Source organism: Xenopus laevis, chromosome 4L (genome assembly GCF_017654675.1).
Source record: "Xenopus laevis strain J_2021 chromosome 4L, Xenopus_laevis_v10.1, whole genome shotgun sequence".
In the NCBI taxonomy this organism is placed as follows: Eukaryota; Metazoa; Chordata; class Amphibia; order Anura; family Pipidae; genus Xenopus; species Xenopus laevis.
Window position 1 is genome coordinate 41,289,690 of NC_054377.1, and position 17,588 is coordinate 41,307,277.

The following is a 17,588-nucleotide window of genomic DNA, read 5'->3' on the forward strand; positions in this document are numbered from 1 at the left end:
GCTATTTTGGAGCATGGAGACCTGCGGCTGCTCCAAAGAATACAATGCTGCCTACATTCAGCAGCATTTAAATACAAGGGGTGCTTGGGGAAAGACATGTAGTCGTCCTCTTGCATCCCCTAACTTAAGATGATATTCAAAGGGGCAAGTTGCAACAAGCCTTGTCCTTACACCTTATGGTAGGTTTTAGGGTCAGGGCTGGCCTGCACCCCTGATGCTGTGGTCTACACATTGTGCCAGATTTGTTTATGAAGCATGACATGTAGACCAGGATAGGAAGTGCTTGCTGAATCGGCACTAAGGGAAACTTTTTTGTCCCTCTTAGTGCTCTTTCCCTTGATTGTAATAAATTAACCCCTTAGTATAGCACTACAAAGATTTTTCTTTTCCCTATCATTGCACACATACAGCACAACAGAATAATCAGAGGATATTTTTTAAGATTTTTATTAAGTATACACAACTACAAGGTTATAACTTCAAATGGAAGGTGATTTAGCTTCTTAAATTTCCACATTTTTTGATATTCCATTTTAAATTATCACTATTTAATTTTTGTAGTTTGTTTTTCTACTTCTTTACTCGAATTCTTCTCTGGTCATCCGTTGTTAAGTTTTGTCGGCATGAAAGGAGAAGGAAAGGCAAAACTCATGCACTATGTCTCTCTAAAGTACTCACTTCGATGACCTTAATCGCTATATTTTCTTCTAACCAATCCAAAGGCATAAAATCATGCTTGATGTTCTGCCATGCTTCGAAACAACGCAGCAGCCATCTTGCTAATGGATTAGAAGCTTCTCTATGCTTAATGCGCATGTACAAATAAAGCTTTCCCTGACCCCAGGAGCGCACCATACATAACGTGGAGCTCAGTACCAGGCAGCGAGTGCGCATAAATAATCAGCGAGTTTAAAGAATCTTTATGTCCCCTAGCTGCGCACCGCAAGCGCTAGATGCTGCCAGGTAGCTCTTCCCTTCAATAATAAAACAGAAACGATCATGCGTCTCTATAGATATGAGACGCATGCACGCTGATTGGTTGGGGGCGTGTTTAAAGGTTCAATGATGACGCGCACATAGCTGATTTGCATGCACGTCATCTTACATGGGAGGAAAGCTCAGCCTTTGAAGCATGCACAAAAGAATATGGTTCAACCCGATTTAAGGCTGCCTCGAGCAGCAGGGAGGAAGTTGCCTGCAAATTCTGTGACGTCACTGGAGCCCTACACTACATTATTATCAGAGCGCAGTTCCTGCTACTAGACTCCAGGGAGACAGATTTTACTACGTTCTGTAGTAATTAGTATACCAGCCTTGTGATAGAACTTTAGTTAGGATTTAGCTTTCCTTCTCCTTTAAGGTGTTGTTCCTTCATCTTTATTTGGAGCAGTGTTTTGACCTCCTAAAAATAAAATGACAGTAGTTTAGCAAAATGCTAGTCATTAATACTTCTGTTATTAGCACTATTCCCCGTCTTTACAAATTCCCATAGAGTAACTTTTAATTATAATGAAATATACCATATTTTATTTATTTTATTTCTGGCATGACACATACAGCTTTTTGTTTGTACATGATTTCTCTATATATTTACAAGTATACATAAGTGTTAGTTATCATACATTTTACATTTTTGGCAAGTTAATTATCTTTAGAATGGGAAAAAAGAACCATATTGTGCCACTATATTCATTGTGGTGTTCTTTTTATAGTCAATGAAGAACACAGTGAGTAAGGCAAGTAGTATGGATGCTTCCGAGAATATGTATAAATGCAAATATTATTTATGTTTTGCTAATACGTTCAGCTATACTAAAAGTTTATTATCAGTATTATTATTATAATATACTTGATTCTAACTTCTGCATCCCCTTTTTATAATATTCCCTATTTTAAGTCTCTAGGAAATTTTGAAAATATAATATTCCATACTATGACAAGAAAATATTACCGTAGGTAATGATGGTAGTCTTCCTTGGCTCATTAGATATTTCTGTGAAATAGAAAGAACACATCCATAATTTTACTAAAAGAGATGATCTGTTTAGACAAATACACAGTAAAGATATTTAGTTAAACTATCACTATCACCCAAAAGATCACCTTGGGTCCTAAACTATAAACATTAAGGGGCCCATTTACTAAGAATCAAAGTGAATTTTCTAATTCAAAAACGTCAAATTTCGAAGTAATTTTTGGGTACTTCGACCACTGAATAGGCCAAAATTCGATTCTTATTTCAAAAACTTCACAAATTCGACCATTCGAAAATCGAAGTACTGTGTCTTTAAAAAACGTTGACTTCGCCACTTCGCCACCTTAAACCTGCCGAATTGCTGTTTAGCCAATGGGGGAGCCTCCTATGACCTATATGAGCCGTTGGTTACGTTTTGAGAAGTTTTTTTGTAAAATCGTACAAATTGAATGATTTTAATTTTAAGGAAAAAACCTTCGACTATCATATTACTATTACAATTCGATAGTCGAATTTGAAGTTTTTTTACTTTGCAGCAAACTTTGCACTTTTTATTTCATAACCCCCATTTGTTTGCTACATGATTATTAAAGCATATATCTATATGTAAAAGTAATGACATTAATACATAGCGTTCAGAAGTATAAAAAGATCAATTTACCAGAAATGATGATGATGGTGCCACCTATCATGGAAAAGACTGTTAAACAAAATAAAAATAAAAGTTAGTATTGGACTGATCAATTCTGCCTTTCTCAGTAACAAAAATACTAAACATGTTAGTAAAGAAATCTAAGCACAAGTGTACATAGATATTGCAAGAAAGCTCTAGGAAAAATATGTATAGTATATAATTGTACTATTAGTGACCAAAGTCTGTAGATTTCAAAGCGTCTCCACAGAGATAATGTACCTGATGCCATGTCGTCCATTTGCCGCTCAACATCATGTTCTTTCTTCTTCATGCAACAGTTTTTTATTATAAGCCTATTGATTAACAGAAGAAATAGAAATGTCAGGATAGAAATAGAAAATAATTCATTATCCATTCTACAAGAAACAAGGGATACATAATGTACAGTATTGCAGTATTTGGATTGTTGCAGCACATCATCCACAGAACTGGTGGACCTGTTGATATATCTGCTTGTTTTGTTTTTAAGCCTGCTGTGGGATGGATGTAAAAGGACATACCACTACACTGCAATGTAATAAAGTTGTCAGGAATCTTAATTATTTCATAATAAAAAAGTGTTTAACACTAAATAGAACATTTCCACCTATTTGCTTTCCAGTTTTCCTTTTTAAAGGCCGGATTAATTTAGATGTCGGAACTTCTAAAAGAACGACACTCTGTTTTCTATCACTATCTAAGTTTGAAAGTGCATTGTGAAAGTGTTTGCTCTGTTGTAAACTTACCACATTATCAAAATGACTGCTGCCACGGACAGTACAATAAATATTGTAATGGTCATAATGTCTAGGCCACCGTAAGCTGCAGAGAGAAACAAAGAGTTTAGTAAAACAATATTAATCAAGGATAGAGATCTACATATGATAATTGTTACTTTTCCCTAATGAATTATTGTGCCTTATATATCATTAAACACCTATACACTACCTCTGTGGTCTACTGTTACCTCAGAGAGACTTGCTTTTGTTGTATCTTTATTATATGCAATATGTGTATATTGTATGTATACATTGTGATTTTTATATAAGAATATTGTGTCATTTACATTAGATAGTATCAGGATATAACAGAGGCAAGCTTCAAAGACACCCAATTTAGCATACAGTTGTTAAATCCCCTCCCCTTAGACCAGGGGCAGCTGGAAAAGCAAACCTTCCTGTCTACACACTGCCTTTCCCCATTCCATTGTCCTGATTCTGGAATGAACTGCCTCAGGAATCCATGCCCTACTCCCCAAGATTAATGTATTGGTCACTGACCAATCAGAACCTGACATGAACTTATGGTCAGTCTAGGCTAAGTTAGGCAGGGAGCCCAGAGAGTTCCTGAAGTGAGGACAAAGATGACAGACCAAATGGAAGGATGAGTATCAGAGAGGCAGTGGATTTAGATCCAACATATACATATTTGTAATTGGCTTTGTAACTATTTGTTATACATTCTATGTAGTGTAACTTGTTTTATGTGTATTATTTCTGTAGATATGGGTCAATAGTTTTTAAAAATAAATATATATTTTGATTGAACTATCTCTTTCGTTAAAGAACCCTTATAACCAGTACTTATGTATATGAGAATAAAAATACATATTTACATAAATATATTTCTTGGTCAACATCTACAGACTGCATAACAATTTACGTCATCACTGACTTTAGCTTATGCCACATTGTGGCTTTTGTTAATAAATATATATATAATATATAAAACCAGTCATAGGCAACCAGACTTTAAACCGGATTCACCCAAGTTGTGGGTGCTGGGTCAAATATTTATGTAAACTTTCACAAAGACCCGCAATCCAATGTTCCATGATTCAAAATATTTTTATTGCATACATCTATGAATCCAATGTTTCGGATACATAGATGCAACAAGCATAATTTAAATCACGGATCATTAGACTGCGGGTCTATGTGAAAGTTTCTATCTATATATATCTATATACACACACATGCATAAATCTAATATTGCTATTTGCTAAATATTTTACAACCAAACATAATACAGAGACATGCATTTGGAAATGTATACTGTATTATATGAAGAAATAAAATAGCGAGCAATGTAAAAGAATGATAAATAGTTCAAATCCAGTGCCTTAAAGAATCAAAAAAAAAACTGCAGACTTACAATATTCTTCAGACTCTGCTGCGCTTTCATGAGCGGTGGTAGTAGCTACAGATGGGCTGGTAGTCTGGTGGCTTGGCTGGATTTCTTGATAAGAAACAGAGAAAGTTAAAATGAATGATTGTTAAATACCTTTCATTTTTATTTCCACAAATACACCATCTATTATTTATTAACTTTAATTACATAACATATATTAATATCAGGTGGCAGTGCAAAAGATAAATGCTTATTTTAAAAATAAAAGTATTACTTTGTGCTTAAATACCCAATATAAAGAAAATGCATTATCCCCACAATACTGGGTCATTTGGACTGATCTGTTTGAATTGGATTTCTTATTGCACTGAACAACATGGTTTTGGCATTTCCATACCCTTTGTAGCTATAAAAGTTGCCAATGATGCAGATATTCATTATAGAAGCATTAGTAAGTAAAGTTTGAATGAGAAAAGAATCCCCCATTCATTACATGAGCCCTAAATAAAACCACTGGATCTCTTTAAAGGATTGGTTTACCTTTAAGTGAACTTTTACTTTTAGTTAACAACAATTTTCATTGGTCTTCAATTTTTCTTTTTTATAGTCTTTGAACTATTTGCCTTTTTAGTCAGACTGTTTCCAGCTTTCAAATGGGGGCCACTGACCCCATCTGAAAAACAAATGTCCTACAAGGCTACAAATGTATTGTTACTGCTACTTTTTATTACTCATCTTTCTATCCAGGCTTCTTTTATTCATAATTGTCTCTTATGCAAATCAATGCATGGTTGTTAGAGTAATTTAGTCCCTAGCAACCAGATTCCTGGAATTGCAAATAACTCAAAAACCACAAATAATAAAAGAAAACCCATTGCAAACCAATTGCAAGCTGTCTCAGCATATCACTCTCTACATCATTCTAATTGAAAGGTGAACATCCTCTTTAAATGCCAGTTTCAGTGAGTGTTTGAACTTAATAGCATGTTATGCAATTGTTCCTTTGGTTAAACATTTATTCTATATCATAAGGCTTATGAAAAAAAATTTAAATATGGCTCTCAGTCTGCCTACACAGAATCAATACTACATAGTGACTTTGCCAGAATGCAAATGCCGTGCAAATATACTTTTTTTTAAGAAATTCTACTATTCAGTACAAATATTGGGACTGGCCACAGTCTTATATCCAAGGTTTAAAATCCTAAAAGTCATCTAACAGTTCTGGAGCCTTGTTACTTATAGTAACTAAGGGCAGAATCAATTTCTAATACAAAATACTTACTGGCTTTCACAGCTTGAATCATCTGATCCAGCGATTCATATTCTGGTTCCTCTGTGACACTGAAGGCAAATTCTGACTGAGGCTGAGAAGTCTGTTTTTCAGTTACTGAGTTTTTGAAATCTGAAAAGTAACCAGATATAAGATATATGAATGATATGAAAGTTAAAAGATTAAAAAGTTAATCATATATTTTCAAGAACTGGATGAATTGATGTTCATCTATAGCTCATAATGCATCTACTGAATCATAACATTTCCCTTTTTTAAGAAAGTCCCCTATAAAAATTACATACATATCACTGACAGGCTATGTAAAATACAACCAGAACATTCTTTCATATGAAAATAAATATTGCAAACACTATTAAGGGCCTGTATACATTTATACATTACAGCAATTCTTACCATTAGAAGTTTTGAATAGATGTACGTTATTAAATTGAATGATAAAAAGAACAAACATGAAGACCTTAAAGGACCACATGTTGCTCTCTTGATGTCTCTTCGTAGAGTGATATAATGTGTTCTCAAGATTACCTGAGAGTGACAAACACAAAGCATTATGAGATCATAAGGCATTATGAGGTAATGTCACCAGGCATTGTGACATCACGACTCATTTGCATAGATTTTCCAGATAAGCAGGGAATGTTAAACTTTTTTAAATAAGACTGAGAATACTATTTTTTTCTTATATCTAGATATTAATGACTTTGGTGTTAATAATTGTAAATGTGTCACTAAATTAAATGTAACTAAGTACAAACATTAGTATTAAAAAATGCATACCTTGATCACAAGTTACCAGTGACAGTGATATCATCAGGCATTATGACTCCACAGTTCATTTGCATATTTTAAAAAATAAGAAGAAATGCCAAAAGCCATTCAAAGAAATAGTGGTGTTTCCAAAAAACTTTCCATTGGAAATTTCTATAGTAGTTAATGGGAAGTGTATCTTCAACGTTCAAATTGATTTTTTTTTGTTGGAATTTTCTAAACAATGAAAGTGAATGGTTTAATTGCAATTTTTTTTCTAATGGTTAAGTTTAATTGCAATTTTTTCGTGATCATAAAAATTAATTAATTAGCCTCCTTGTATATTATTTAGTATTTATATCTAAAATGTCGATACATTTTAGATTTTCTAATTTTTTTGTTTTGACAGTTAGGGGCAGATTTATCAAGGGTCAAATTTTGAGTTTATCAACTCCCATAACTCAAAGTTCGAAAAAAAAATGACCAATCGATATGTATTAAAAAAAAAAATCTATTTTTTTTTAGAAACGGTTGAATAGGATCGAGCTGCAAATTCGAATCAAATTTGAATCTATTTTTTTCATGAAAAAAAAAGTGAATTTTTTTTTTTTATAACCAAAAAAACATTTTTTTTCCCAAAAGTCCACCAAACGACTCCAAATTCATTGTAGGAGGCCCCCCATAGGTTAAAACACCTATTCAGCAGGTTTTAGATGGCAGATACATGAATTTGAATTCTTTAAAGGAGAAGGAAAGCTACGGAGGCATTTTATTGCCAATAGATTAGCTGCAATAGTGCAAGCTAGAATGCTATATTTATTCTGTAGAATGTTTTACCATACCTGAGTAAAAAGCTCTAGAAACTCTGTTTGTTTAGGATAGGAGCTGCAGTATTAACATGGTGTGACATCACTTCCTGCCTGAGTCTCTCCCTGCTCTGGGCTCAGATTACAGTAGAAAAGGGAGGGGGGTGGGGAAGAGGAGCAAACTGAGCATGCTCTTGCCCAGGGCAATGAGGTTTAAGCTGAAAACAGGAAGTCTGATACAGAAGCCCATGTGTACACAATAGAAGGAAAGAAATGCAGTTTTTCTTTTGACAGGGGACTCAGAGCAGCATTACTTTGAGGGTTTACTGGTATATTTAGATGGACCTTTCTGATAAGGCTTACTTAGTTTTAACCTTTCCTTCTCCTTTAAGGGACAGTACATGATAAAGTTTTAACCATCTTTCTCAAACAACACTAGAGCATAGATTAAAAGACTTACGTTTACTAAACGTAACATTTCTAAATATGTGGCGTGGAATCTTTTGGGTGTTGGTAGAATTATAAGGGTTTTTATCAAGGTCCGAATTAATCTCAATATCGGCTGCTACAAACTCGGGTTTTTAACGCTTATTTATTATTACATTTTCCCGAAAATTTGCTTTGCGGGAAAAGCAATTCACGATTTTTTCAGGAATTTTCCCTGAAACCTCCGAAGTTTTCAGAGTCTTTACCCGAAAGCTCAGAAAACATCGACTGTTCCCATTGACTTTTATGCAACCTCGACAGGTTTGAGATGTCGTGTTTTTATATTCGGGCTTTTTAGCCCCCGGGGTTTAATAAATTCCGAAAAATTTGTGTTTTTTTTTAAAAGTCAGATTTTATTTAAAAAATCACAAATTTTTCAGATTTCGGGGAATTTCGGGTATTCGGAGCTTATTAAATAACCCCCTACATGTTATATTCCATGTCAACTCTTTTAAAATTAAGTGATTAGTTTAGTGAGGCAATTAACCAGATTGTGGTGGATTAAGAATTCTCCAGCATGTAGTTATGTTAATTCTGCTGGTCAAGAATGAGTTCTTGGTTTTGAAGACAGGCGTAGCCCCTCTTCAGAGCATAGTAGTCTCAATACGGTTATTTGCATTTAGGTGAGTTTTTAGTTTAGATTATTTCTGGTTTTGGTCATGGGTGTGACCAAAAGGGGGGAAATGATAAGGTTGCCCTTATTATATTATACATATATTGTATATCATATCTAATACATGGTTGTATACCACTTTAAGTCCTTTTTAGCAGATCATATTCTATGTCAGCATGACAACCTTGAAAGTACCATCATGCTTATCATCTTAAGCACCATCCCATGTTTAATGGTACCTCAAGGATACAAGGATGGTCTCACTACACAGGACTAGTTGAACGGTCAATAAGTACCTACTGTTATTGAAACTGAATACTCTTCTAATTGGTTTTCGTGGGAAACCACCCTAATCCACATTAAAGCATAATCATTAACTGATTCTGTAAGTTCTCAACCTATAAATAAAGGATCTGTTCACCTATATGGCAGAAAATAACAAGATAGCTACATGTCTTGAGTCTGCTCTCTTGCATGCAATTGTCTTCCTGCAGCTGACAATTTTGTGTGTACATGAAGGTTTGACACCAACACTCAATCTCATCCTACTGATTGAAAGCTCTTCAGGGCAGGGACCTCATACCAACTTATAGTAACTATACACCTGTTTTTAAAGCACTGCACACATTGGTGGTGCTATATGAGTAAATAAATACATACATCTGCCATTTAGCCACACAGATCCCCTTGCAAGGATAATGTGGATAGAGTTACTTGCCCTACATAATTCTGTCATTTGCAACCACTGATACAATGCTTTCAATGCTTTTCCTTAAGTCATTAATGAATAAATACATCTGGACCCACTATAGAAGCTGGCAGTACCACTAAGAAAACTTAAGGGGCTATTTTGGAGCATGGAGACCTGCGGCTGCTCCAAAGAATACAATGCTGCCTGCATTCAGCAGCATTTAAACACAAGGGGTGCTTGGGGAAAGACATGTAGTCGTCCTCTTGCATCCCCTAACTTAAGATGATATTCAAAGGGGCAAGTTGCAACAAGCCTTGTCCTTACGCCTTATGGTAGGTTTTAGGGTCAGTGCTGGCCTGCACCCCTGATGCTGTGGTCTACACATTGTGCCAGATTTGTTTATGAAGCATGACATGTAGACCAGGATAGGAAGTGCTTGCTGAATCGGCACTAAGGGAAACTTTTTTGTCCCTCTTAGGGTAGGGACACACTGGCGATTTGGGGAGATTTAGTCGCCTGGCGACTAAACGCAGCGACTTTTCTCCCCGAATGCTTCCCCTCGCTCTGCGCCTGGCTAAAATGAAAAATCGCCTGCGCTAATCACACGCGGCGATTCGTTTTCCGAAGTCGTCCGAAGTTGCCTCACGAGGAAACTTCGGGCGACTTCGGAAAACAAATCGCCGCGTGTGATTAGCGCAGGCGATTTTTCATTATAGCCAGGCGCAGAGCGAGGGAAAGCATTCGGGGAAGATTGGTCGTGGAAAGTCGCGGCGATAAGTCGCAGCGATTAGTCGCCAGACGACTAAATCTCCCCAAATCGCCCAGTGTGTCCCAGCCCTAAGTGCTCTTTCCCTTGATTGTAATAAATTAACCCCTTAGTATAGCACTACAAAGATTTTTCTTTTCCCTATCATTGCACACATACAGCACAACAGAATAATCAAACAGAGGATATTTTTTAAGATTTTATTAAGTATACACAACTACAAGGTTATAACTTCAAATGGAAGGTGATTTAGCTTCTTAAATTTCCAATTTTTGATATTCCGTTTTAAATTATCACAATTTAATTTTTGTAGTGTGTTTTTCTACGTCTTTACTCGAATTCTTCTCTGGTCATCCGTTGTTAATTTTTGTCGGCATTAAAGGAGAAGGAAAGGCAAAACTCATGTACTATGTCTCTCTAAAGTACTCACTTCGATGACCTTAATCGCTATATTTTCTTCTAACCAATCCAAATGCAAAGGCATAAAATCATGCTTGATGTTCTGCCATGCTTCGAAACAACGCAGCAGCCATCTTGCTAATGGATTAGAAGCTTCTCTATGCTTAATGCGCATGTACAAATAAAGCTTCTCCTGACCCCAGGAGCGCATCATACATAACGTGGAGCTCAGTACCAGGCAGCGAGTGCGCATAAATAATCAGCGAGTTTAAAAAATCTTTATGTCCCCTAACTGCGCACCGCAAGCGCTAGATGCTGCCAGGTAGCTCTTCCCTTCAATAATAAAACAGAAACGATCATGCGTCTCCATAGATATGAGACGCATGCACGGTTGGGGGCGTGTTTAAAGGTTCAATGATGACGCGCACATAGCCGATTTGCATGCACGTCATCTTACATGGGAGGAAAGCTCAGCCTCTGAAGCATGCACAAAAGAATAGAATATGGTTCAACGCGATTTAAGGCTGCCTCGAGCAGCAGGGAGGAAGTTGCCTGCAAATTCTGTGACGTCACTGGAGCCCTACGCTACATTCTTATCAGAGCGCAGTTCCTGCTACTAGACTCCAGGGAGACAGATTTTACTACGTTCTGTAGTAATTAGTATACCAGCCTTGTGATAGAACTTTAGTTAGGATTTAGCTTTCCTTCTCCTTTAAGGTGTTGTTCCTTCATCTTTATTTGGAGCAGTGTTTTGACCTCCTAAAAATAAAATGACAGTAGTTTAGCAAAATGCTAGTCATTAATACTTCTGTTATTAGCACTATTCCCCGTCTTTACAAATTCCCATAGAGTAACTTTTAATTATAATGAAATATACCATATTTTATTTATTTTATTTCTGGCATGACACATACAGCTTTTTGTTTGTACATGATTTCTCTATATATTTACAAGTATACATAAGTGTTAGTTATCATACATTTTAAATTTTTGGCAAATTAATTATCTTTAGAATGGGAAAAAAGAACCATATTGTGCCACTATATTCATTGCGGTGTTCTTTTTATAGTCAATGAAGAACACAGTGAGTAAGGCAAGTAGTATGGATGCTTCCGAGAATATGTATAAATGCAAATATTATTTATGTTTTGCTAATACGTTCAGCTATACTAAAAGTTTATTATCAGTATTATTATTATAATATACTTGATTCTAACTTCTGCATCCCCTTTTTATAATATTCCCTATTTTAAGTCTCTAGGAAATTTTGAAAATATAATATTCCATACTATGACAAGAAAATATTACCGTAGGTAATGATGGTAGTCTTCCTTGGCTCATTAGATATTTCTGTGAAATAGAAAGAACACATCAATAACTTTACTACAAGAGATGATCTGTTTAGACAAATACACAGTAAAGATATTTAGTTAAACTATCACTATCACCCAAAAGATCACCTTGGGTCCTAAACTATAAACATTAAGGGGCCCATTTACTAAGAATCAAAGTGAATTTTCTAATTCAAAAACGTCAAATTTCGAAGTAATTTTTGGGTACTTCGACCACTGAATAGGCCAAAATTCGATTCTTATTGCAAAAACTTCACAAATTCGACCATTCGAAAATCGAAGTACTGTGTCTTTAAAAAACGTTGACTTCGCCACTTCGCCACCTTAAACCTGCCGAATTGCTGTTTAGCCAATGGGGGAGCCTCCTATGACCTATATGAGCCGTTGGTTACGTTTTGAGAAGTTTTTTTTGTAAAATCGTACAAATTGAATGATTTTAATTTTAAGGAAAAAACCTTCGACTATCATATTACTATTACAATTCGATAGTCGAATTTGAAGTTTTTTTACTTTGCAGCAAACTTTGCACTTTTTATTTCATAACCCCCATTTGTTTGCTACATGATTATTAAAGCATATATCTATATGTAAAAGTAATGACATTAATACATAGCGTTCAGAAGTATAAAAAGATCAATTTACCAGAAATGATGATGATGGTGCCACCTATCATGGAAAAGACTGTTAAACAAAATAAAAATAAAAGTTAGTATTGGACTGATCAATTCTGCCTTTCTCAGTAACAAAAATACTAAACATGTTAGTAAAGAAATCTAAGCACAAGTGTACATAGATATTGCAAGAAAGCTCTAGGAAAAATATGTATAGTATATAATTGTACTATTAGTGACCAAAGTCTGTAGATTTCAAAGCGTCTCCACAGAGATAATGTACCTGATGCCATGTCGTCCATTTGCCGCTCAACATCATGTTCTTTCTTCTTCATGCAACAGTTTTTTATTATAAGCCTATTGATTAACAGAAGAAATAGAAATGTCAGGATAGAAATAGAAAATAATTCATTATCCATTATACAAGAAACAAGGGATACATAATGTACAGTATTGCAGTATTTGGATTGTTGCAGCACATCATCCACAGAACTGGTGGACCTATTGATATATCTGCTTGTTTTGTTTTTAAGCCTGCTGTGGGATGGATGTAAAATGACATACCACTACACTGCAATGTAATAAAGTTGTCAGGAATCTTAATTAATTCATAATAAAAAAGTGTTTAAAGGAACAGTAACGTCAAAAAATAAAAGTGTTTTAAAGTAATGAAAATATAATACAGTGTTGCCCTACACTGGTAAAACTGATGTGTTTGCTTAAGAAACACAACTATTGTTAATATAAATAAGCTGCTGTATAGCAATGGGGGCAGCCATTCAAAGGAGGAAAGGCTCAGGTTACACAGCAGATAATCTCTGTCTGTCTAATGGTGTTATCTGTTATCCATTCGTAAACCTGTGCCATATAGCCGTTTTTCAATTTCCGCCATTGCTCCACAGCAGCTTGTTTGTATGAACAATAGTAATGTTTCTGAAGCAAACAGATCAGATTTACCAGTGCAGGGCAACACTACATGGTATTTTCATTACTTTAAAACACTTACATTTTTTGGTGTTACTGTTCCTTTAACAATAAATAGAACATTTCCACCTATTTGCTTTCCAGTTTTCCTTTTTAAAGGCCGGATTAATTTAGATGTCGGAACTTCTAAAAGAACGACACTCTGTTTTCTATCACTATCTAAGTTTGAAAGTGCATTGTTTTAAGTGTTTGCTCTGTTGTAAACTTACCACATTATCAAAATGACTGCTGCCACGGACAGTACAATAAATATTGTAATGGTCATAATGTCTAGGCCACCGTAAGCTGCAGAGAGAAACAAAGAGTTTAGTAAAACAATATTAATCAAGGATAGAGATCTACATATGATAATTGTTACTTTTCCCTAATGAATTATTGTGCCTTATATATCATTAAACACCTATACACTACCTCTGTGGTCTACTGTTACCTCAGAGAGACTTGCTTGTGTTGTATCTTTATTATATGCAATATGTGTATATTGTATGTATACATTGTGATTTTTATATAAGAATATTGTGTCATTTACATTAGATAGTATCAGGATATAACAGAGGCAAGCTTCAAAGACACCCAATTTAGCATACAGTTGTTAAATTCCCTCCCCTTAGACCAGGGGCAGCTGGAAAAGCAAACCTTCCTGTCTACACACTGCCTTTCCCCATTCCATTGTCCTGATTCTGGAATGAACTGCCTCAGGAATCCATGCCCTACTCCCCAAGATTAATGTATTGGTCACTGACCAATCAGAACCTGACATGAACTTATGGTCAGTCTATAGGTTAATACAATAGGCTAAGTTAGGCAGGGAGCCCAGAGAGTTCCTGAAGTGAGGACATACCAAATGGAAGGATGAGTATCAGAGAGGCAGTATACATATACATATTTGTAATTGGCTTTGTAACTATTTGTTATACATTCTATGTAGTGTAACTTGTTTTATGTGTATTATTTCTGTAGATATGGGTCAATAGTTTTAAAAAATAAATATATATATATTTTGATTGAACTCTCTCTTTCATTAAAGAACCCTTATAACCAGTACTTATGTATATGAGAATAAAAATACATATTTACATAAATATATTTCTTGGTCAACATCTACAGACTGCACAACAATTTATGTCATCACTGACTTTAGCTTATGCCACATTGTGGCTTTTGTTAATAAATATATATATAATATATAAAACCAGTCATAGGCAACCAGACTTTAAACCAGATTCACCCAAGTTGTGGGTGCTGGTTCAAATATTTATGTAAACTTTCACATCTATGTTTCGGATACATAGATGCAACAAGCATAATTTAAATCACGGATCATTAGACTGCGGGTCTATGTGAAAGTTTCTATCTATATATCTATATATATCTATATACACACACACGCATAAATCTAATATTGCTATTTGCTAAATATTTTACAACCAAACATAATACAGAGACATGCATTTGGAAATGTATACTGTATGATATGAATAAATAAAATAGTGAGCAATGTAAAAGAATGATAAATAGTTCAAATCCAGTGTCTTAAAGAATCAAAAAAAACTGCAGACTTACAATATTCTTCAGACTCTGCTGCGCTTTCATGAGCGGTTGTAGTAGCTACAGATGGGCTGGTCTGGTGGCTTGGCTGGATTTCTTGATAAGAAACAGAGAAAGTTAAAATTAATAATTGTTAAATGCCTTTAATTTTTATTTCCACAAATACACCAACAACACTCTATTATTTATTAACTAATTACATAACATATATTAATATTAGGTTGCAGTGCAAAAGATAAATGCTTATTTTAAAGATGAAAGTATTACTTTGTGCTTAAATACCCAATATAAAGAAAATGCATTATCCCCACAATACTGGATCATTTGGACTGATCTGTTTGAATTGGATTTCTTATTGCACTGAACAACATGGTTTTGGCATTTCCATACCCTTTGTAGCTATAAAAGTTGCCAATGATGCAGATATTCATTATAGAAGCATTAGTAAGTAAAGTGTGAATGAGAAAAGAATCCCCCATTCATTACATGAGCCCTAAATAAAACCACTGGATCTCTTTAAAGGATTGGTTCACCTTTAAGTGAACTTTTACTTTTAGTATGTTAAATAGAATGACTAGTTGTTAACAACAATTTTCATTGGTCTTCAATTTTTCTTTTTTATAGTCTTTGAACTATTTGCCTTTTTATTCGAACTGTTTCCAGCTTTCAAATGGGGGCCACTGACCCCATCTGAAAAACAAATGCCCTACAAGGCTACAAATGTATTGTTACTGCTACTTTTTATTACTCATCTTTCCATCAAGGCTTCTTCTATTCATATTTGTCTCTTATGCAAATCAATGCACGGTTGTTAGGGTAATTTGGTCCCTAGCAACCAGATTCCTGGAATTGCAAATAACTCAAAACCCATAAATAATATAAAAAGCAAACCCATTGCAAACCAATAGCAAGCTGTCTCAGTATATCACTCTCTACATCATACTAATTGAAAGGTGAACATCCCCTTTAAATGCCAGTTTCAGTGAATGTTTTAACTTAATAGCATGTTATGCAATTGTTCCTTTGGTTAAACATTTATTCTATATCATAAGGCTTATGAAAAAAATAAAAATATTGCTCTCAGTCTGCCTACACAGAATCAATACTACATAGTGACTTTGCCAGAATGCAAATGCCATGCAAATAACACTTTTTTGTAAGAAATTCTACTATTCAGTAGAATTCTAGTATTCAGTATTGGGACTGGCCAAGGTTTAAAATCCTAAAAGTCATCTAACAGTTCTGGAGCCTTGTTACTTATAGTTAACTAAGGGCAGAATCAATTTCTAATACAAAATACTTACTGGCTTTAACAGCTTGAATCATCTCATCCAGCGATTCATATTCTGGTTCCTCTGTGACACTGAAGGCAAATTCTGACTGAGGCTGAGAAGTCTGATTTTCAGTTACTGAGTTTTTGAAATCTGAAAAGTAACCAGATATAAGATATATGAATGATATAAAAGTTAAAAGATTAAAAAGTTAATCATATATTTTCAAGAACTGGATGATTTGATGTTCATCTATAGCTCATAATGCATCTACTGAATCATAACTGCCTTTTTTTAAGAAATTCACCTATAAAATATACATACATATCACTGACAGGCTATGTTAAATACAAAAACATTCTTTGACATGAAAATAAATATTGCAAACACTATTAAGAGCCTATATACATTTATACATTACAGCAAATCTTACCATTAGAAGTTTTGAATAGATGTACGTTGTTAAATTGAATAATAAAAAGAACAAACATGAAGACCTTAAAGGACCACATGTTGCTCTCTTGTTGTCTCTTCGTAGAGTGATATAATGTGTTGTTCTCAAGATTTCCTGAGACAGTGATAAACACAAAGCATTATGAGGTCATAAGGCAGTATGATGTCATAATGGCATAAGGCATTATGATGTCATAAGGCATTATGACATGACAATGCCTGGCATTGTGACATCACGACTCATTTGCATAGATTTTCCAGATAAGCAGGGAATGTTAAACTTTTTAAAATAAGACTGAGAATTCTAATTTGATCTTATATCTAGATATCAATGACTTTGGTGTTAATGATTGTAAACGTGCCACTAAATTAAATGTAACGAAGTACAAACATTAGTATTAAAAAAATGCTTACCTTGAGCACAAGTTACCAGAGACAGTGACATCATCAGGCATTGTGACTCCACAGTTCATTTGCATATTTTAAAGAATAAGAAGAAATAGTGGTGTTTCCAAAAAACTTTCCATTGGAAATTTCTATAGAAGTTAATGGGAAGTGTATCTTCAACGTTCCAATTGATTTTTTTTGTTGTGGAATTTTCTAAACAATGAAAGTGAATGGAAGAATACAATTTTCGTTTCTAATGGATGAGTTTCATTGCAATTTTTTTTCTAATGGTTGAGTTGAATTGCAATTCCCATAAACTCAAAGTTAAAAAAAAAGACAACTCAAAATTTGAAAATAACCAATCAAAATGTATTAAAAAACAATTGCATTTTTAAAAAA

At 34.5% G+C, this 17,588-nt stretch overlaps 1 protein-coding gene across 1 annotated transcript; it reads right to left on the bottom strand.

The window, feature by feature from the left end:
* Positions 1–496: 496 nt before the first annotated feature.
* On the bottom strand, positions 497–17,257 carry LOC121403142. Its single transcript, XM_041591032.1, has 9 exons — positions 17,233–17,257; positions 16,783–16,917; positions 16,383–16,502; positions 4,803–4,886; positions 3,395–3,470; positions 2,889–2,962; positions 2,637–2,675; positions 1,952–1,993; positions 497–1,402 (listed from the first exon to the last, which is right to left on the bottom strand). Exons 1-9 carry the CDS (start codon positions 17,255–17,257, stop codon positions 1,356–1,358), a joined length of 642 nt encoding a protein of 213 aa, XP_041446966.1. The 3' UTR covers positions 497–1,355.
* Between the last annotated feature and the right edge of the window lie 331 nt (positions 17,258–17,588).

Excerpts from the sequence above, each read along its gene's own strand:
- LOC121403142 (XM_041591032.1), bottom strand. The coding sequence starts at position 17,257 with ATGCCTGATGATGTCACTGTCTCTG. Across the intron at positions 2,963-3,394 it reads GCAGTCATTTTGATAATGTG|GCTTATAATAAAAAACTGTT; the intron begins GTAAGTTTACAA and ends GTTAATCAATAG. Across the intron at positions 1,994-2,636 it reads CACCATCATCATCATTTCTG|AAATATCTAATGAGCCAAGG; the intron begins GTAAATTGATCT and ends TCTATTTCACAG.